Source organism: Gavialis gangeticus, unplaced genomic scaffold (assembly GCF_001723915.1).
Source record: "Gavialis gangeticus isolate Ggan-Ray unplaced genomic scaffold, GavGan_comp1, whole genome shotgun sequence".
Taxonomy (NCBI): Eukaryota; Metazoa; Chordata; order Crocodylia; family Gavialidae; genus Gavialis; species Gavialis gangeticus.
In genome coordinates this window covers 21,104,029-21,125,016 of record NW_017729014.1, presented here as the reverse complement: position 1 = coordinate 21,125,016, position 20,988 = coordinate 21,104,029, and the positions used below count along the sequence as shown (strand labels likewise).

General features: G+C 48.8%; 1 protein-coding gene across 1 annotated transcript; it reads left to right on the top strand.

Moving 5' to 3' along the window:
- Window positions 1-233: 233 nt before the first annotated feature.
- On the top strand, window positions 234-20,988 carry LOC109293829 (protein-arginine deiminase type-1-like). The gene is made up of 16 exons (XM_019511939.1): window positions 234-488; window positions 3,687-3,867; window positions 4,657-4,729; window positions 5,925-5,986; window positions 7,079-7,196; window positions 8,121-8,246; window positions 9,641-9,816; window positions 10,436-10,539; window positions 11,453-11,576; window positions 12,009-12,116; window positions 13,749-13,900; window positions 17,160-17,304; window positions 18,932-19,025; window positions 19,107-19,186; window positions 20,118-20,243; window positions 20,521-20,988. The coding sequence occupies exons 1-16, from the start codon at window positions 370-372 to the stop codon at window positions 20,752-20,754; spliced, it is 2,022 nt and encodes a 673-aa protein (XP_019367484.1). The 5' UTR covers window positions 234-369; the 3' UTR covers window positions 20,755-20,988.

The following is a 20,988-nucleotide window of genomic DNA, read 5'->3' as shown; positions in this document are numbered from 1 at the left end:
CTCTAAAGCTCTTAGAAATATTATTAGCTTTAGGAACCACACCATGCAATTGCCCAAGATTTCCCTGCCTAATGGCCCAACCTGTTTTTAAGTCCATCTCTGAATCTGAAATGATTCAACCACCATGCGCACCCAGTGCTTCTCAGTGACCGGCTGCACCAGCAAGAGGTTGGCTTCATATGTCCTGCCCTTTCTAACCGTGCCTCTGATGATAAAACCCCAACAGTTGGAAATCTCGAAAGTGGAGAGGACAGTGTCTCCAGCCCATCGATTGATAGAGCTATGGGAGGAAGGAGGAGCTAAACTTCCCATGCCTCTTAACCAGTCATGCAGGTTTGCTGATAAAACGGGAGCACAGCTGCTAATTGCATGCAGTTTTACAGTCCAAGGCTCATCATGACCAAGCAACGAGTCCTACAGGTATCCCCTTTGCACCCAAGAAATGCCATCTGTGTGGTGGGCACAGAGGTCTTCCTAGACATACACAGGTAAGACCTTCTGCCTTTTAATATCTGGGGACCCACTGCCTGAGGTTACCTTCTCTGACCCCATATCATTATGGGTGGCCTTTGGTACTTTGTGTTTCAACTACCTGCTAAAATAACTGTAGATCCAAATTGAATTGGAACCTGGGAAAGTCTAGATCTGATCTTTGGTCGTCAATCATAATTTTGTATTTAGATTTAGAGGTTCATAGATTTCAGAGACTTCAGGGCTGGAAGGGACCTCACGAAACCATCGGGTCCAGCAGGTCCCAGGGGGCAGGAAGTCAGCGGGGGTCTGATCACCCCGCTGAGATAGGCATACGAGTGAGACATCTGGTCTCCTTGCTGCTGGGATGGCAGGGATTTTATAAAAAGGCACAATTGTGCATCATTTTGTCCCAGAAAGGGCTACTGAAGGCATAAAAGCAACTCCAAAAAATGTCGACTCAACCACATGCGGTCAGAGACACCTAGAGATATAAAAGGTAGTGCACACCCCTCCGAAATGGGAGCTATTTCTGGCCATCAGAAACAGGAGGCAGCAACAATTCAGGATGAGTAACTTGTCAAGAATTAAACTGTGTTAAAGGATAAATATGTGCTCTGAGCTGATAGAAGCACAGGAAGACACCACGGTAGGTTTTAATAGGGAACAAAAGGATAATTTATATTTCTTATATTACTTTACTGGGCAGAAATGAGGTTTGTTTGATATGCTGCTGAATTACTATTATTAAATAACAGCTATATTGCAATAGCATGCTCAGGCCAACTGCACATTAAATACTACTACAAATACAATATATTGCTAGCTATAGTAGTTAGAGGAGGAGGAGGAGTAGTTAGTCTTTATACTGTTGTAGTCCAAGGACTCCATAGTATAGGACCCAGTGGTGCAAGGGGCTCTACAAAGACCAAACAAAAGGCTGATGCGCTCCAAAGAGCTTGTAGCCTATGTGATTGCCATAGAAATGTCAGCACTTACAAGTGGGTGCCATATTACTGCAGAGGAGCAAAAATGGTCGCTGGAACCCATTTGTGGGCGTGAGGACTTGACTTCAGGTGATCAGCGCTGGGGGAAAGCTGGAGGTGATGCATTAATGTTGATCTTTGGCTGTGGAAACAGAGCACGTGTCCAGTCCGTGTCCTGGCAGTGGATTTACCCACTCACAACTTTTGCCCTCACTGGTGGCTTTGTCTATCCCTACGAAGTGCGGGCTGGCAGACACTGAGTAAATGGACCACTTTCCTCCCCAAGGAAATGCTGTAAAACAAGGTGAGGATACACACAGCTTATACCCTCTCTTCCGCCTCTTAAGACTACAAAGTAATAGAAATATAAGGTTGGGAGGGACCTGACTAGAAGCCATCTGGTCCAGCTTCCTGCCCAGATGCCAGGTTTGCTGCTTTTAAGCCATCCCAGACTGATACCTATCCGGCCTCTCCTTGAAACCCTCCAGGAAAGAAGATGCCACAACCTCCCTGCTCCATTTTCCCATGAATGTTACAGGTTTCAAGCCCTCGGATCCCAGGACACAGTAGGGAATTGGAATAACTCTGCACCAGCCAGCTGTTAACCATATATCTCAGAGGTACCCTCCTCCTGCCTACCCCCATTGCCTCCAATCACGGTCATGGTTAATCAGTACTAATTGCACTGGGAAAGAATGACAAAGAGCCCTTGGATATGACAGGGGCAGGGGTCCATATAAGCATGGTAGAGACAGACAGTTTGCACAGAAAGTCTGTGGCTGCAGCGCATACGCAGGAGGAGGAGCGTCCGTGTTTCTCCCTCCAGGCATCGAACATTTCTCGAGTCCTCTGTGCTAGCACCAGGAGCACCGGGTACTTAGCCTAATAGCATGTAATAAATCTGACATTTATACTTCAACAGCCCCACGCACAAGAGGAGAAGCAGTCATACAAGTTTACGGGTAGATTTACTGTGTTTTCTCCCTTCAAGTTCCAGCGGTAGCTGAGCGGTGACAGATTCATTCCTCTTTACAAGCAGCTTCAGAAACCCGCACAGGAAGTGGGAAATAAATCCCTTAAATATTTTTCTTGTGGTTCATATTTTTATCTGAGTAAGGAGAGGATGGTAGAAATCACAAGCAAAATACCTCCCAATTTCACATGTAGGTGTTAATGGGTTAATTAATGGATTAATCAGCTGTTGCAGGGTGCTCAGAAAGCATGAGATGCTATATATAGTAAATGCCAGATACTGGTACTGCTTTCAGACAGACCGTGCTTTTGCACTTAAATAGCATCTTTGATTGAAGGGTCCCATGTGTTAACATGGTTTAATAATGTCCGTGTTTAGGGACTGTGTTATCCTCATGGTATTGACTGATGAAGTGAGGGTGAGGTCCAAATTGTGGCAGCAGAGCACCTGGTGCTGGGCACCTGCATCCATATTTAAGCACCAGGTGGCCTTGTTTTCGGAGGTACTAATAAGTACCCATTGGCTTCAGCTGGAACCGTGGCCACTCAGGTCCGGTTAAAAACCCAGGCATGCATTTGTTTGTCCTCCTTCGTAGATTCTGTTTTGACAGTTTTGGCTTCTACATGATTTACAGTGTTCATTTTGGGCCCCCAATACAGAAGGGATGTGCACAAGTTGAACCGAGCCCAGTGAAGGGCAATGCAAATGGTTCAAGGGCTGGGGCACATGGCTTGTGAGGAGAGGCTGAGGGAAATGGGCTTATTTAGCTTGCAGAAGAGAAGACTGAGGGGGATTGAATAGCAGCCTTCATCTCCCTGCAGGGGGGCTGCAAAGAGGATGGCGCTGGACTGTCTTCAGTGGTGGCAGGTGACAGGACAAGGAGCAATGGGCTTAAGTTGCAGCAAGGAAAGTTGAGGTTGGATATTAAGAAAAACTTTCTCACTAGGAGGGTGGTGAAGCACTGGGACAGGCTCCAAGCTCCTCTCTTCCTTAGTTCAGGAATTGGATATTTTAACAAAAAACCCATCAGGATGCTCAAGGCATCTACAACTATGTGATCTCTATGATAATGATTCACGTGCATTTATGATGGAGCACAGCCCAGCATTTACTTGTCAAGCCCAGGAAGGGCTCATCTTATGTCTGACATCTCTGGGACTTTTATCCTCTATGCTACAGGGATCCTTGTGCATATACGTAGCAGGTATAGGAGGAAAAACTGGGCCTGCAACTGAGCGCTCCTCAATCTGTTCCAGATCCATCCCAAGGGGTGCCACATCATTTGACGTCCATGGTACCTCTGGAGTCAGGGTCTACGTTATTTATAACCATGACCTTGTGAGGGAACCTATGAGCGAACCACGATGGCCTCTGGATGCTAAGATAGAGATCACAATCACCATGGATTTCCCAAGCGAGACCGTCAATGATAATAAGGTTAGTCGCTTGCTGGGTAAGGAGACAGCCCTGAAAAATGTCACACTATCACTCAAAACCCTTTTCGGAATCAAAATAAAGGGCTGTGTTCACTCCAGCAGCTGCCCAATTACAGATTGCTTTGTATCAGGGTAGCACCGACATCATACAGCTTCTACTGAATAGACTCAGAGCTAAGTACAATTGTGTAATTAATATCCACAGAATAGAAACAGGCTGATTATATGTAGCAAGCAAGTGTTAAGATGCTGAAAATCCATTGTCTTCAGGGGCTGGTAACAGAATCCTTCCCGCTGGTGCAGGCTGCAGTACAAGTGGGAACATCTTTTTTGCCTTTGCTTAGGTAGCGTCCTTATGGCAATGGGCCCATTGCATTTAGCCTCTGTCAGCCTAGAAAGGACACACAACCTCTGCAATTGGCTTCCCCTCGACTAAACTCTGTTCCATCAGCTAGCGGCCCGGATGTATATCAGCGCTTTCCTGAGGTCTGTCCTAAAATCCTTTTAGACTCAACTGAGCTTGTTGGTTACCAGTAATTTGTCCTTAATCCAAGAGAGGGGTTTTATTATTTGGGATCAATGTCCAACAGCTGGAAGGATGCAGTAGGGTCCTACAGTTTGTTAAGTTTTATGGAGGATGGTCTCCATGCATCTGCCCCACAACCACACCAGATATTGGCTATGACCTCTAGGGCAGCCCAGTGAATGAAGAGACCCTACTCAAGAAAGATAACATAGCATGACACTGGGGCTTGTAGGGACTGGTAATGACCGGACAATGTCTTCACAGGTTAGGATTTCATACTATGGAGAGAACAGCAGTGAACCTATAGAGACCGCTTGGTTGTACCTCACCTGTGTCAGTAAGTACTGTACAAACATCCGCCCAAAATGCTACCCTCAAACATTGTTCTGTTCAGCAAATGGGGCAAAAGGATTTGCCCACTGGGCCTCTGTCAGTGTGTCTACGTGTGCATTTATGCCGGCTTAAATTTACTGCTCAGTAAATTACTGCACAGTAAGCGGGAATAGCAGGTGTTAAAGCACATTAATGCTGTATGTGGTCTGATTTGGGACTAAAGTTACTCCCAAGTCAATCCACATGCACAGAGTTACTGCGCAGTAAGGTGTCTACACATGAGTTATTATGCAGTAACTAATCAGGGATAAATTTGATACCTGCATCATGTCTCAAATTTACGCTTAAGTCGGCATAAGTCACTATATTTACTGCGCATTACAGGCATGCACGTGTAGACATGCACCCGTACTGTGTAGTAATTTCAGTTGCTGTGCAGTAAGTGTGCACGTGTAGATGTGCCCTGTGTGTACATACCGTAGGAGACTGCGCTTTACTCCCTTCCTTTTGAATAGCATAGAGCAAAGTAGATGAAAGAAAAAGGTAGATTGCTACAATATTCGTCTCACACCACATAGAAGCCATCTGCTGTCTCATGCCCCAACCCAAAAAATGTTCCAGGTCCCTGTCCCATGGACAATGAGGCCATTTGACAGGGTAGGACACTAGATGTAAAATTTTTTAAAAGACTTTGGTGGCACTGAGACTTATTTTTCTAAGGCATTAATTTGCTCCATCCCACTGTGATGTTTCTCCACCAGCTCTGGCCTTCTACAGTATTTCTTCAACACAAGTGAAGTTTTGATGTCTCCGTACCCACACTGAAAATACCCCTCCTTCCTCCACCCTATGTGGCCTTCCTCCAGTAGCCAAATGCAGATATCCAAGAGACGGGTAAAGATGGTAACGAATGCATTAAACTGCTTGGCCAGGATCTTCTTGCTGAAAGTGGAGTAGATACCTGGAGAGAAAGTGAAAGCAGGAGGCAGCAGGAAAAGGCTTTAAGACAGAGATTCTGGGCAGAGATATCACCTCCTGCTCAAAGCTCGTTGTGTGCATGGAAGATGAGGGAGTTGGTACTAACAACCCACTATGGAGGGCAAGTGTTGAGGATACGGTCGAGACAGACTTGCATTGAGTGTGCTCACCCTCTTGCCACCCAGGGCTGGTGACTTTCTTTGCTCCCTCTGATCTTTCAGGTGTTTCTCTGGACACCGACACAAACCGCACCGGGGTGGTGGAGAGCAATGAAGCAGACAAGGTAAAGAGATGGGCATCATATTTTTATGCACACCCCCAAATTTGCCCTTCCCCGAAGGACACTAGCAACCAGAGGATGACACTGGCAAAGAGGGGAAGGAGGCAGGACTGGCTGGCTGCTGAACCTAGCTTCGTCTCACCATTTACCACCCAGCTTCTCCTTGCCTTGCCAGCCCATCTATGAAACCAGACCACTGGCTCTGAGCCATCGTCTCCTGTTACTCCCATGCAGTCCCACTGAGGTCAGGATAGCAGCAGCTGCATAAGAGAGAAGAAATTTGCCTTTTTTGTTCTTCCAGTGAACTTGGAATGTGCTAGGGACTGAATCAGTCCTGGGGCTTTGCAAGCAATAACAAATGACCCCTTTGAAGCTGAGTTTCTGTGTTTCCAGCTTGTTGTGGGGTTTTATCATGGAATATGGGTGTAGATTCACCCTGGTCCTACTCTAAGAAAGCACAGGGAGAAGAATGTATGTTAATTATCGTTATGTATGCTAATTAACAGGGTTGAATGAGATGACCTCCTGAGGTCTCTTGCAATCCTAACTTTCTAATTCTATTAAATATTCGAATCCTAGTGTAGATTAGCCGTAATTATCTGCCAGAAGAATTGCCTGAGGTTTGTGGTGGATGCTCTAACACTGAGAAACTTTCCATCCTTTTGGGATGTATATAAAAAAAGATCTGCACTAGCCCAAACCAGGTTTAAAGAAGTCCCGTGGACTGTGTCAGATGAGATGATTGCAGTGGACTTTACCCACGGTATAAACCATGTAGTTTTAATATACTGGGTGGTTTGGCTAAGCCTGTTTGGTTAAAATTACAACTTCTCTGCAATAGGATTTTAAAGCACACTAGCTAGGGCATGTTAAAGATGCATCCTCCAAGTCTGGAAGTGGTTTATAGGATTTTCTCATGTGGTGCAGCCTTGGAGATGGCTGTATGGACACGACAATGCCCCCCTTCTCCCCAGCTTGACAGATCATCACCTTCTTGTCACCGAGGCTGTCGCTGGAGGTGCTATAAGGAAGGTGGACTTCAAGCCCACCCGCCTGTTCGGCTTGTGTCCCATTTCCTTTGTGTTTCCTCAACAGTCAAAATGGACATGGGGCCCTGATGGGCACGGAGCCGTGCTGTTAGTGAACTGTGACAAGGACAGCGTGGGCTCCGAGGGCATGGACAGCACTCACCCGCGCATGCAATCCTATGCAGGTACTCCCTGGAGAAGGGCTTTGCTCTCACTTGGGTGTGGGGGGAACTGTGAAAGTCAAACAGAGCCAGATGTAGACCTGATTTTGATTTTCATGCATTGTGTACTGCCCCTGTGAGCAGGTGGAGACCTGAAATGACCTTCTGAATTGACCATTGTTTCCTGTCTCTCATGGACCTGCCCTTATCCACCAGTCTTTTGCTTCTGGGGGCTAGAGCCTGCAGTCAGAGTAGGATACCGCTGGCACCCATTAGATCCACCAACTTGCTAGTTTGCTGCAGCTGGGAATGAACAGAAAATAAATGTTTGCTTGCTGGAATGTGTGGAAGCAGATTTCACTTACTTATATATAAGGATCAGTCACAACCCTGCCCCTGCATGAGATTTCAAGTTGCTGGAGATGGAAGTGGGGGAAAATGCATGGAAAAAAATGTAGGAGCATGAAAAGTTTTTGCAGGGAGGGATTACATACGTGGAGCCCTAGTGGGATCCCATCCTGGGATGAAGTGATGGGAAGTGGAGGAATATCTAAAGCCTTCATCTCACGGCCTCATAAGAACAATTTCATTTTCATAAGAAACTTGTTTGCTCTCTCCCTCCCTTCAACCCTGAGCAAAACCATCTCCCCATCTCCTCCCAAAATAAATAGGTATCTCAGCTGTTCCCATTCCCTCTCTCCTTTGTAGAGTGGTGCCTAAATGAGGACCTGCTGTCCTCCCCTGTACAGATCCATGCGGATCTGTAACAGTATGGACACAATATTACAGGTATATACAACGCTGCAATCAGATCATGCAACTTAGCCAACTAAGCTCTGTCTACACATGAGTACGGGGGAAAAAAACCAAACTTTCAAGGCATGAGGTTGGAAGCCTCAACAGATCACAGGACTCAAGACTCCCACCTTTGGCTCTCCTCTTTCCTAGATCTTCAGGATATGTCACTTATGATACTGCGAACGCAAGGCCCCAGTGCCCTTTTTGCTGAAAACAAATTGGTTCTTCAGGTCCCTGCGTCTGACGCTGATAAAGTGAGAGTTTTCCATGCTGCTGGTGAGTGCTTTGTCCCATCTGCCGACTGCACAATAACAAAAGGTCCTCAACTACATACATAAATGTAGGTGGGGATCAATGTAGGTGGGTTGTGACACTCAAAAGCACCTACATGACCTTCCTCCCATGGAAGTCAATAGATACAGTGACCTTCAGTTGCTTGGCAAACTCCAGCTTCAACTGGGAACCTGATAAAGGACCCGACTGGCAAAGCTTTGACCCCAGGGAGCGCAGTTACTCGTGCCGGTAGTTGTATGGAAGTCAGGGGAAGTCCTTAGAGGAGTGGCCAGCCCCCAGCACAAGCAAGGGTTTTGCACTCTTGGCCCAGAGTCTTGCTCAAGGTCACACAGCAAGACTGGAGCAAAGATGCATGCCTTAAGAGCCTTGGTCTAGTAATTTAACCATAGCACCGCCCTGCCTGTCGGGCATTTGCAAAACCGAAAGGTCAGGCAGTATAAATCTCCACTTCTCTGTAGCTGATATGGCTCTGTCTCTGGTTTCTGAGGCTCTGCACTCACGCTGTTCACATCTCATTTAATTTACTTTCCTGCTCCTTTCTTTCTTTGTTCCTGTACAGCGAGGGGCTGATGGTCTGATTTCAAAGGTATTTCCTGGCTTCTGAGCTCCTCTGAATTCTTTTGCTTTCACTCATTTAGGCTATTGGGTTATCAGAAACTTGGGTTATTAAAAAAAAAAATGAATACATGCTTTGTGCGAAGCAGCCTGCTGAAATTTCGGAAGGGGAGACCTGCTTTTCAGGCTGGATCATCTCAGATGATGAATTAGGTTTGACATCACAGTTGCCATTGCCAAGTGTACATGGGGAAGGCCTAACTGCACACAGAACCAGGTTTCCGTTATAAAGAGGAGTGGAGGAAACATCATTGCACATTGCCATGCCATGCGATTGCCACCGTCCCCTGCTTTGTCACTAAATCATGATACGAATGTGCTTTGCAGGACAAGCTGGAGAGCAGGTGAGGCAGTGTGATCTGACAAAGCAAGAACACGGCACCCAGACCTCCCCGGGATCTAACCCTGGCACTGCCAGCCCCTCTGTTATCGTCTTAGGCCCAGGCCCTTATACTGGAGTCAGAGATTTAGCAGGGAACAGGTTTATAATTACGCGTCTAAATAAATGGCTGAGCCCTGGCACTTCATACTGAAAATCAGGCCATGTATTTAATGGCCTAAATATGGATTTAGGTATCTTGGGAAAAAATGACTCGAGGGTGTGCATCTCTTTTTCTTTTTTTTTTGCAAAGAGAACAGTGAGCAATGCATTATACCCTGGAGAAGACAGGAGAGCCTCCCATCCTTGCATGTGCCACCCCTTCCTATCTTATCCCCGCTGCCTCTTCAACACTATGGCACATATTCCTTTGTGTCCACAGGCAATGACTCCCACTCCCAGTACAAGCCTGTTTTGGGACCAGATAAGCTCTCCTACGTAGTGGACCATGCCAGCAGACAGGAGATTACCTTCTATGTAGAGGGACTGGCCTTCCCAGACCAGGACTTCTCTGGGCTCGTTTTCTTCAGTGTCACGCTGCTAGAGGTCTCCAATGAGGTACGACAGACTCTAGGACTATGGGGAGAGCCAAGAACACGTCCCTTGGCTGCAGCCCTTAACCCAGTGGAAGGATGGTGGGAAGACGTAAACCAAGAGTGTTGCCATTATGGTAGGCCATGCTCCTAGGTACCCTTGCCACAGGAACAGGGCTTCAGACAGACCACAAGGCTCCAATTAGACCATCCAAGGGTAAGGGAAAGTCAGCACAGGATTAGGCAGCCTGCCCTGTATGGAGGCGGCTGTAGTGGGAGAAGTGACAGCCATGGATCAAACTATATGGCGACCCCTTTAACTGCAAAGACATAATCAAGGGTGTTTTGTAGCAAGAGGCTCTCAGTCCTCTGCTGCAAAAGCTCATCACTTCCGTAAGGGGCAACAACTCCCCCTTAAGCCTTGTCCCTGCTTGTGGAGCCTTGTATCAGAGGTAGGCAGCACACAGCACGGGGCATGGGGCTGTCATCTGGCAGTGCCATATCATCAGCCAGCAGCTGCGTACGGGGCTAGGGAATTGCAGATCCATCTGTGTCTAGGTCTGGGCATTTAGAGGCCAAGCCTTGCTGCTATCCGAGGGACTGGAGGTTACTCATGAGCATTATTTGCCTCTTGTCTCCCGTAGAGTTTTCCTGACGCTCCGGTTTTCACAGACACGGTGGTCTTCCGGGTGTCCCCGTGGATAATGACGCCGAACACACTGCAGCCTCTGGAGGTTTTTGTCTGCAGGTAAGAGGGATGTCACCGGGGGTAGCTTGTTGTCACACTGCTTTCTGCAGCTCTAAAGAAGATGAGGGGAATGTGTGTATGGTACATCTCTCCACACAATGGCCTGCCGAGCAGATAACAGCCTACCACTGCTACCAAATAACAGGTGGACTCCTTTAGGTCAAGCCCCATAGTTGCAGGCTAAGATGCCAGGTTCAAATCCTATGAATGACCTATGGAAGGTCACTAGCATGGCACAGGCTGTTCCTTCCCGTACACCCAGTCACCTTTGCCTGTGGCAGGGCAATTCATGCACCCCCAGGAGCCTGGAGGGAGTCATATATGAGCTCCCAAGAGAGCAGGGGATGCTTCTCCTTTATACCGGCTAAGTGTCTGCTGACTTGTGCCCTAGTAAAATGGTGATGAGGTGAGATAGGATCCTGTTTAAAATCAATGGGAACTTTGCTATTGGTTGAAATGGGAAAAGGATCAAGGCTCCATGTGTGGAGCTATTGCTCTGGGAGGTTTGGCCCTCTGTGCGCATGTCAACATGAGACGCTTAATGCGCAGTAGCCTAATAACACAGTGCAGTAGTGTGCCTGGCAAAAACTGCGGTAATATGCTGCTGCGTAGTAGTAGTAGGCTACTGTGCAGTAAGTGCCGCTAAAAAAATCATGCACTGGCACTTGCAATCTTCATTAAGCAAGTACTAAATTAAATGTGCAGTAACTACTGCACGTTAATGAACATGTAGGCTCACCCTGTGAGTACTACCCTCACCCACGACATGGAGCAAACTAAGCAGAAGAGCCTGTGAACAGATGCTTAGGTCACAGCTTGTGTCTCTCTCAGGGATTTCTGTAGCTGCCTTGCCATTAAGAAATCACTCTGCTGCTGCTTTTAGTTCCCTCTTGATTTTTTATTTTCCTGCCAGCATTGAGAGAGATGCAAACCCTAATGTGGACTTCCTGAGTGCCATGAGAGCCCTGGTGAGGAAAGCCAACTGCAAGCTGACCGTCTGCCCTCAGCTGGAAAACCGGAGAGACCGCTGGATCCAGGTAATGGATGAATAATTGTGGCTCCTCTGTGATGCTTTCCATCCAGAGACATCAACATGCTTGGGGGGCACCACTATGCCACTCTTGCAAATGGGGGAACTGAGGCACAAGGAGGGGAAGTGACAAGGACACAAAACAAAGCAGCAGGGGAGCTGGGAATGCAAATACCAGACCAACCCAGGCTGCGGTCTCGGCTTGCACACTTTTGGAGCACGGTGGCATTGCCCCACGTATCATTTCCCAGGTGGTGGAGGAAAGAGAGACCATTTCCCCTTCAGCGGTTCCACTTTCTGTCTGTCAGCAGCTGTTTAGCTAGCACAGCCCCGAGGGGACGAAGTAGGCTCACAGCCTCACGTACCCACACCCACCCCCAAGCTTTCTGTTCAGTGACTGCTATCGCAACTACCTTGCCTCTCTTTCTCCTTACAACAGGATGAGCTGGAGTTTGGCTACGTGGAAGCTCCCCACAAATTATTCCCTGTGGTCTTTGACTCTCCTAGAAACCGAGGCCTGCAGAATTTTCCCCTTAGGAGGATTTTGGTGTGTGCATCTTTACATTTTCTCTGGAACAAGAGAGTGAGATGACATTCAGCTCCCAGAGCCGACCTACCTAGAGATACTAGAGAAAGTCAGCCTGGCTGGAAGTGCATTAAACCACCCACAATAAATCCCCAGGTAGTTCCTCTCATTAGAATGAGAGTGGCTTTAATTTGTTTCTTCTTAATTTACTTTGGAAGTCAATTAAATGAATGGAAGTGAATTAAGCTAATCAAACACTAAGGCCACTTTAATTCTGAATGAGAGCTGCCACATGTGGGCTGAATAGAGTTTAACAAAAGCACTTTAAATTCACACCCAGAGTTAATTTGGATCAGCTTTCCTGACAGTCCCTGGGTGAACTAGCCCACGGTGCCACCAAGACCTCTTGAGCCACACTGCCTCAGGGAGGTAGACGTGATATCTTTTTTTAAACCAACTAAATTGTTGGAAAAATATTTTCCCAATGATTTCATTGGTCTAATAAGAGATATCATATCTACCCGAAAAAACATGCCTGACTGTGTCCTTAGACCAACACGGCTACAACCAGCAACCCTAATTGCCTCCGAGAGACAATGCTTGCTTCTTTTGAGGTCTCTCCGTGGGATTTGTTTTTGCATTTATTTCTCACTTGAGGTCTACAATGGGTGGATCATATTATCCAAATGCAGAAGTGGCATCAGACCTGCATTGATTACAAGGCAGACAAGAAAGGATTTCATAGCCGTAAGAGTAGACAACCACTTCTCTACGGCCTCAGGAAAAAGTCCCGCACAAGACAGCTTCCCCCTTCGTTCACACCCGGTTTTCAGTGAAGTCGTGCAACTGGTTTCAATGGGGTGAGATGGTTTGATGCCCAAGGAAGCCACTGGTATCTCACTTCAAGCTTCACTCGTGTTGGGCCTTGAAATTACTCACTTCGCAGGAGGGTCTTCCTTGGGTAACAGCTTCTTAGCCACACTGCCCCAGGGCCTTTGCCCTTTGCATTGGTTATTAATTGGAAAAGAAATCTCCGTTTGACTCTCCTGGAGCCATTCACCAGCAAGGACCAGAGCCCGAGGGGTTATACCGATACCCACAGGTTCATACAAAAGGCATTTGAAAGGTACCAGCTCACTTCATTGGAGCAAAGATCAACCACACGTACAGCAAGAAGCAGCAGCCAGCTGCAGACTTGCTTTGCTTTGCTCCTATGTTTTAAAAAGCAGAGGCCTGGGGGCACTCCTATCTTCAGGGTATATTTGCCTTCGTGCACGGTTTTCAAGTCCTCCCTTCCCAATAAAAGGCGTATGCCTGGTGGAGGCCACAATGAGTCAGGCAAGAGGTGAGGAATTTGAACCTGCTGATATTTTTTATATCACCTGTGCTAGGGCCCATTACAATGCCTGGGGGGCAGCTAACACTCATTTGTTTGGCTTGTTCTCATGTGTTTGTCTAGCCTGACCTGCTCATGGGTGGTTGGGCTTAGTAGCCCCTTATTCCCTTCCAGCCTGAGACACAGCGCTGTCAGTCAGGGATTGCACCCCTGCCTGCCACAGTGCTGCCAGCTGGAGCATGGGCATAGCCTCAGCCTTAAGGACTGCTTTGCTGGGGGACTTGCTGGTTGACTTGTGTTACTTTGTTCCCTGCAAGGGCCCTGATTTTGGCTATGTGACCCGAGAGCCTCCCAAAAGTCAGGTGTCTGGCCTTGATTCCTTTGGGAACCTGGACGTCAGCCCTCCCGTGATGGTCCAAGGGAAGGAATATCCCTTGGGGAGGATCCTCATTGGGAGCTTCTTCCCCAGGTGAGCGGCAGGAGTGCGTTCCCGGTTTGGCTACGTGGGTCCATCTTCTCCCAAGGGCAGTCCCCATGGGAGGCAGGATCGAAGGTGCAGCTGAGGGTACCAAAGAGCAACGGCGAAAGCTCCTGAATGGGGAGATGGTGATGGATGGGAAACAGGAACAATGCAGGTCGGTTAACAGCTCGTGCCAAGACACCAGCAGAATGGCCTATCACCCCCCAGACAGAGGGCGAGAGCTCGCTGCCGAATTGCTGATACACTCAGGGGAAGAGCAGAGAGCATGGCACATACGTATCTTTCTTTCCCGTTACTTCAGTTGCTTCAAGCCTTCGAATGTCTTATCAACACAGAAGCATTTTTGCTCTCATTAAGCAATTTATTATTTGCTTTCTGCGGAAAGACATTAAAGAAGCTTCAAGAATTGAAGCGCTCTTCATCTGCCTGCCTTGAAAAGTACGTCGTGCGGGGCATTAGGGACTGTTCCTGGCAGCGCTGTGCTCTTGTTACACAGCCGCTTGGGACCTGACACTGTGCACTTAAGCACTGCGCGATCCCTAAATGCTGCATTGCCCATGTAACAGGATCACACCGTATCCCTTGTCCAAGGGTTTCCCCAAACCCAGCTGAGCGCATTTCAAGGGACTTGGGACGCCAAACAAGGTGAGCTTGGATTCTCAGCCCTAGGTACAAGCTATCCTCAAAGCTGGCTGACTCTGGAGCGTGGGCTGGGTGAACATGGCTTGAAGGAAATGCTAGTGGCAGGTGAAGAGCATCATCTGGTCCTGTTCAGGACCAGGAGTAACTGGAAGGCTCTCGGACAGCCCTCATTTAATAGGCCCTTGAGGCTGTGCTGGGTTGGAGAAGAGCATCTCCAAGCAGCACCGGCAGGTCCAAGGAAACCAGTCAAAGCTAGCCTGTCAGTCTGTCTTCATTAGCAAGAAGCGAGGGTCTTTGGAGGATACCTTTCACTGGGCCAACTGTACTGTTGGGAGAGATGTTAGACAAGTTTCAGGGCACTGTTAGCAACCTCCCAAGGGATTTTAGCCTCTGCAGCAAGGAGATCTTGGTAAGGGAAGGCTGGGAAGATACGAGCAGAAGTGCAAGAAGAAGTGACCGTCCCTTGATCTTTAGTTACGTGGAGAGAGAAGGGCATCTCTGCACGTCGTATCAAGAAACGCTTTTTATCCTACAAAGGAAGCTGCTCTTAACGTGGGCTGTGAGGATACTAAACCAAGCTCTCAAAGGCTGCTGGGAGCTCCTTTTAAGAGGACACCTGTGACTGTACCCAGAACTGGAAGAAAAATCCTGCTGAACAATTCCCAGCAAGGACGTACACCCTAGCTAGACAAAGGGCCAGATTCTGAAGCCGAGCTTCATGATTTAACAGCAGCTCAAGCCGAAACCTCTGATCTGGGCTCTGCCAAATGCAGGAATGGTCCAGAAATGGACCCAGGACTGATTCTGCAATGCCTCCTCACTCTTGAAAACACTTGTTTGAATTGGTCCATTGATTTTTGGAGAGACCACTCCACTAGCATGGACAGGACCTATGGCATGTGGCCTGGCATTTCTCATCCAGCAAAAAAAAAAATCACTGAAACTCTGCTCTGATCTATTTTGATAGAGACCGTTTTTAAAATGGGGAATCTGTTGGCCCAGTTCTCCATGTCTCTTCCCTGTAAATAAATGAGCAGCGAGAGTCAAGCGCCAGTACTCTGGTTTTAAACACCCCACGCTTTTTGCACAGGTTAAAGTGACTTCTTCAGTTGTGGTCTGATATTCAAGCCTGATATCTTTTCTGATGACTCAGAAAAGGTTAAATGATTAGAGGAACTGGACATGGTTTCATCATACACGGGAAGTCTAATAACTTACCATCAGCAGCTGCTATAGTCAGCCCGTACCAGGCTGTTCAGCGAGAACAGAGGGCTGCAGCATAATAAAGAGCCCTTTTAGTGTACAAAGGAGTCTGTTCACTGAGACAAACAGCAAAACAACCCAATGCGAATCCAGCGTGGGGTCTTAAAGGGGAGACCATTGAAAGAACAGGCTCAGGCAGGCGTTTCAAAATGCTGAAGATGAGCACAGGGCTTCAAGAAGCAGAGCCTTTTTGCTGCTTTTATCAGGAAAAATCTGGCAGCGATCTTTAGCGAGCAGATCGGGTGTTGGACCCCTGAGATCTAGTTGCAGCCTCTTCGCTGACTTGCTGAGACCTCGGGCAGCTCCGTTCGCCAGGCAGGGCCTCAGGTTTCTCACTGTGCGCAAGGGGAATAGTTACCTCCTGTCGTGAAATATGTTGCGACCCTTCGTGAAAAGCTCGAAAAAATATCGAGATCTTCCGATGGACGTTGTATAATACTTAGGGCTTTCAATTCACTAGTAAACCCTCCAGCTAACTAATTAAATGAAGCCTTTGACCTGCTTTATGGAGAAGAGAACTGCAGGTGCTATAATTATAGCACTGTGGAATTGATGGCAAAGGAGGCAGGTCACAGCCTAATTGCACCAAGCAAATGACTACCCCGCAGTGGAGGTTGATGGACAATGGCTATAACAGTGTTAAATATACTAGTATTACTTTATACCTGATTTTTTCCTGGGGAAAACATTAAAATGGATCCCAGTGTAGAGCTCTGTGACACCTGTCTCCTTGCTTTCACCAGCAGAAAGACTCCTTATACCAGTCGAAAATGGCCAGGCCCTCAGATGAAAAAGCTTTAAAAATGTAATAAATAAAATGCTGGGAACTACTCTGACCCCAAACCAATCCCAATTTTACAACGTGCGAGGAGAGGGTCACCTGGCCACACTTCAGAACCAATCAAGAAAAATCAAAACCCCAAATAACTGGACTTTGATCACTTAATTATGGGTGGATCATACATCTCCAGCCATGGAGGGACCTCCTGGGACTGGGAGCAGAGTGGGTTCATGGTCCAAAGAAACCTGACAGCACATAGGACATGGGAAGGATGTGGAGACATATGGGTCATGCGACCGGACTCATCCTTTCCGGTGGAGGTTGCATCAGGGAGTGCAGACTAAGGCAGTACGGAGAACATTTCTCCCCCTGGTCACAGCACATCCCTTTGCTCAGTGGAGTTACTTGCTGGATGCAGCCTGTGGCCCTTTGAGTCCTGCTGGTGCTGCTAATATTCCTGGGGACAGGAGCATTAACATGGGCGAGTACTTATTTAAAATGCTTTTTGCTCATTAGACCACCGGTTGTGCTCTCCACCCCCTTTCCCTTCTGCATCGTTAGGTCTGGCGGCAGGAGGATGGCGAAGGTGATCAGAGACTTCCTTTACGCCCAGGTGGTGCAGGCCCCGGTGGAGGTCTACTCGGACTGGCTGAACGTGGGGCACGTGGACGAGTTCCTGACTTTTGTCCCAGCCTCCGATAGGAAGGTACCGTGCCCAGGGTGGCAGGCTCGCCACTCCTTCCTCGCACCCTGTCAGATGGCATTTGTCTTCTGCAGATGCGGAGGCACTCTGCAAAGGCTGGCAGGGAATTTAGGTGGAAAACCTGGGTGCAGGGAAGGAACATGAGCTGCCCAAGTCATACTGTAAGTCAGGGTTAGAGCTGGGAACACAACCTGCAGTCTCCTGGCTCCTAGCCCCACACCAACAGAGGAGAAGAGTCATGGGCTGCATGTGTCCACAGTGGTTGAAGAGCCTGTATCCCTGCAGTTCGTAGCAGACCACACCATGCAGATATACGATTCCTGTCTGTAAAATCCTCTCCAGACTCTGAATCCCATCTTTCATCTGAGGCATTTCTCTATAAACACCAGCTTAGCAGAGATCCCTAGAAACTTCTCTCTTAGGTGGGTATATATTGTCAGTTTTACAGACAAGGAAAACTGAGGCACAGAAAGGCGACGTGGTCTGTTCGAGATGGCACGCGTCGGCTTACTTAAAGGGAGAGCAGTGTCTCTGTTATCAGTGTCTTGCTGGTATCTTGTGCAGCCCAAGCTAGAAGCAGCAGCAAATTGTCTAATGAAAAACAGTTGTGTTAGAAGAAGCTGCTTTGCTGAGACTGAAATGTTTGCCCTGAACCTCTCAGCTTCTGGGGAGTCCAAAGGGGTCCTCCACGCTCCCTGGCCTGGACCTGGGAGCTCCCAGTTTCTTAGCAGGGAATCTAGAGACACAAGCCTCAGATGGGATGGGATCCCAGGGACTGTGGCTCCGGTGTTGTCGGGCACCTTGTGGCTTTCAGCTCCTTGCCGTGAATCTGAGAGCTCTACACAAGGCTTGTGGCTCTGCCGTGGCATCGAGCACTGGCATTTCTGGGAGACCTTGCTATCGCCAGGGCTGTCAGAGCATAGGATCCCGGGCCTGCAGGAGTAGGGGCTACAAGCCCGGAGAGCCATGGCTCAAGCAATGAGTCTCAAGGCTTCCAGGTGAGACCCGTTGCTGACTCCTGGCTTTGGGGCAGGGAGCCTGGAGCCCTGCTGCACCTTAGAAGCACCGTGGTCCTGGATGGGGAGCGAACCAGACAAACCCTGGGAGCTCCCCTCTGCAGCTGCTGAGCGGAGGGGACATGCTTGCCTTTCTCCTGCCACCTGGCTCTGTGGGTCTGCTGCTGGGGAGTCCATGTCAACCGATAGACAGTCCCTGTCCCCAAACCATTTGCAGTTTAGAAGTTGCATGAAGGGGAAACAGACCCAAAGAAGGGGAGTGGCTTCTCCATTTTCACCCAGCAGCAGAGCCAGGTGTCCTGACTGCCACCTCCATGTCCTTCTCCGCTGGAGCTTGGAGTTGGTATCTCTTTGGTGCCCTTTTTTGCCCTAGTTGCATGAAAGCAGGCACCGATACCCCTGCTGGTATCTCTTTAGTGCTCTTTTTTGCCCTAGTTGCATGAAAGCAGGCACCGATACCCCTGTTGGTATCTCTTTGGTGCTCTTTTTTGCCCCAGTTGCATGAGAGCAGGCACCAGTACCCCTGTTACTATGTCTTTAGTGCCCTTTTTTGCCCCAGTAGCATGAGAGCGGGTGCCGATACCCCTGCCCTCACCCTGTGTCTCTCCATTCAGGGTTTTCGGCTGCTCTTAGCCAGCCCCAGAGCCTGCTACCAGCTGTTCGAGGAGAAGCAGCAACAGGGTCATGGAGACGCCGCTCAGTTCACCGGTGAGGGGCTCAGCTGGAAGGTATTTGGCCTTGACGAGCCTGTTTGGTGGCCTCAGAGTTCATAAGCTCTTCTTATTGCAGGGCTGGCCGGTATGACAATAATAACAATAGATGAGATCCTGGCAAATGAGACTCTGAGGAGGAGCAATAGATATGCACAGGTAGGGTTTCCCAACAAGCAGTGAGTACTCAGGGCACCTGATGGCATTTGTACAGTAGGCATCTTGGAGGAGATTGGCTTGGTGGGTGAGATAAAGGATGCTCAAAGATCCAGCAAAGGAGTGATCCGAACTGAATCATGCCACGTTTTTGGATCTCACCCTGGCTGAAACAGCCCCAGACCCTGAAGAAACCAGATTTCAGGCTTCCCAACTGATTTGAACGAGAGGCGGAGCCATTCCCTGCATCGGAAAAGTTGGTACTAAATCTCGCAGCAGCCTGTTCAATAAAGCAAAGGTGAAGCTGTGCTTCAAAAGGCAGCTGCACAAAAAAAAAAACACAGGGAGACTGTTTGGAAAGTCCAGAGTTTCTGAACAGCCTCCTCCAATTAGCCCCTTGGCAAACCTCTCCTCTGCCTGAAAGCCACATGCACAAAGAGGCAGCAGAAGGGAATATTTTGCTAGAGAAGAAAGGGGAGGCCATGAGCAGGTGGCGAGTTGCAGCCTGCATTGCTGCAAGAGCGGTCCGTAATGAGGGCGAGGGGGAAGCACAGGTAGAAAGTCACTGGAGAGAGCACTGCATGGAGCAGTGGAGAGCATAGCCTGGCACAGCCATGGGCAGGAGATCAGGGCAGGCAAAGGGGGTCTTTCCATAGAGCATGGTGGTTCTTAGATCATAAGTATCCCTTCCTTATGGCCACGCTGGGCCACCCGGTACCAGGGTGGGAATGGGACAACACTGACAGCATCTGGAAGGGTCACAATAGGTGTCCCAGGAGATGCGTTGACTTACCCAGGTGGCTTCCCATCCCACAAAGACCTCAGCGCTCATGGCTGTATTTCGCTATCCGAAGAAATGCCCCGCCTCAGCCCCCTTCCTTGCGCCCACGGCTGCCCATGGCACCTGTTTCCTCTCCAAACTCCTTCTTTCCAGAACTGCATTGACTGGAATCGAAAAATCCTGAAGCAGGAGCTGGGACTGAGCGAGGAAGACATCATTGACATCCCGCAGCTGTTTGTGCTGAGGGATTCCTATGCAGACGCCTTCTTCCCAGACCTGGTGAGCAGGAAAAGGGACTCCCGAAGGGGCTGAACCAGCTCCCTCCTTGACCTGCCCCTTCCTCTTCCTCGTCCCTCTGCTTCTCTTTCCTGTTCTGCATCTCTGCCAAGCTCCCTTCTCGTCCATGTTTTGCTTTCTTCCCTGGCTTTCCCACATGATAAGACCTCTGCTGAAAGGTTGAGAAGATATGTAGCACATGGGGTGGTAGCACACTGGAGCAAAGCCTTTGCGGGACCATGTTTCATGCTCCATCCTGTCCCCTCTCTCCTGGCTGCAGGTGAACTTGGTCGTCTTGGGGACACACCTGGGCATCCCCAAGCCTTTCGGGCCCATCGTCGACGGGCAGTGCTGCCTGGAAGAGAAGGTCCGCTCCTTGCTGGAGCCGCTGGGCCTGACCTGCACCTTCATCAATGACTTCTTCTCCTACTTTGAGCTGGCAGGGGATGTCCACTGCGGCACCAACGTCCTCCGTAAACCCTTCTCCTTCCAGTGGTGGAACATGATCCCCTGAGCAGAAGGGTCTGAACCTTGCTCAGCCCCTTTGTTCGAACAAGGGATAAAACGGTGCTAGCAAACTGGATAAAGGCCCCTGGAAGCTGTCGGTCTTAGAGGTCTTGTAAATAAAGATAACGCAGCCCAAGGAATACCTAAGTTTAACTCACTGTGAGGTAGGTCTGCCCATGCCTGGCATGGCCTTCCTTCAGGGTCCCAACACAGCAGTCCCACCCACTGTGCATATGCATGT

Bases quoted from the DNA above. Each gene is read 5' to 3' on its own strand.
- LOC109293829 (XM_019511939.1), top strand. From the start codon at position 370: ATGCAGTTTTACAGTCCAAGGCTCATCATGACCAAGCAACGAGTCCTA. The intron at 19,026-19,106 runs GTGAGGGGCTCA...TTCTTATTGCAG, and splicing joins AGACGCCGCTCAGTTCACCG to GGCTGGCCGGTATGACAATA. The intron at 19,187-20,117 runs GTAGGGTTTCCC...CCTTCTTTCCAG, and splicing joins GGAGCAATAGATATGCACAG to AACTGCATTGACTGGAATCG.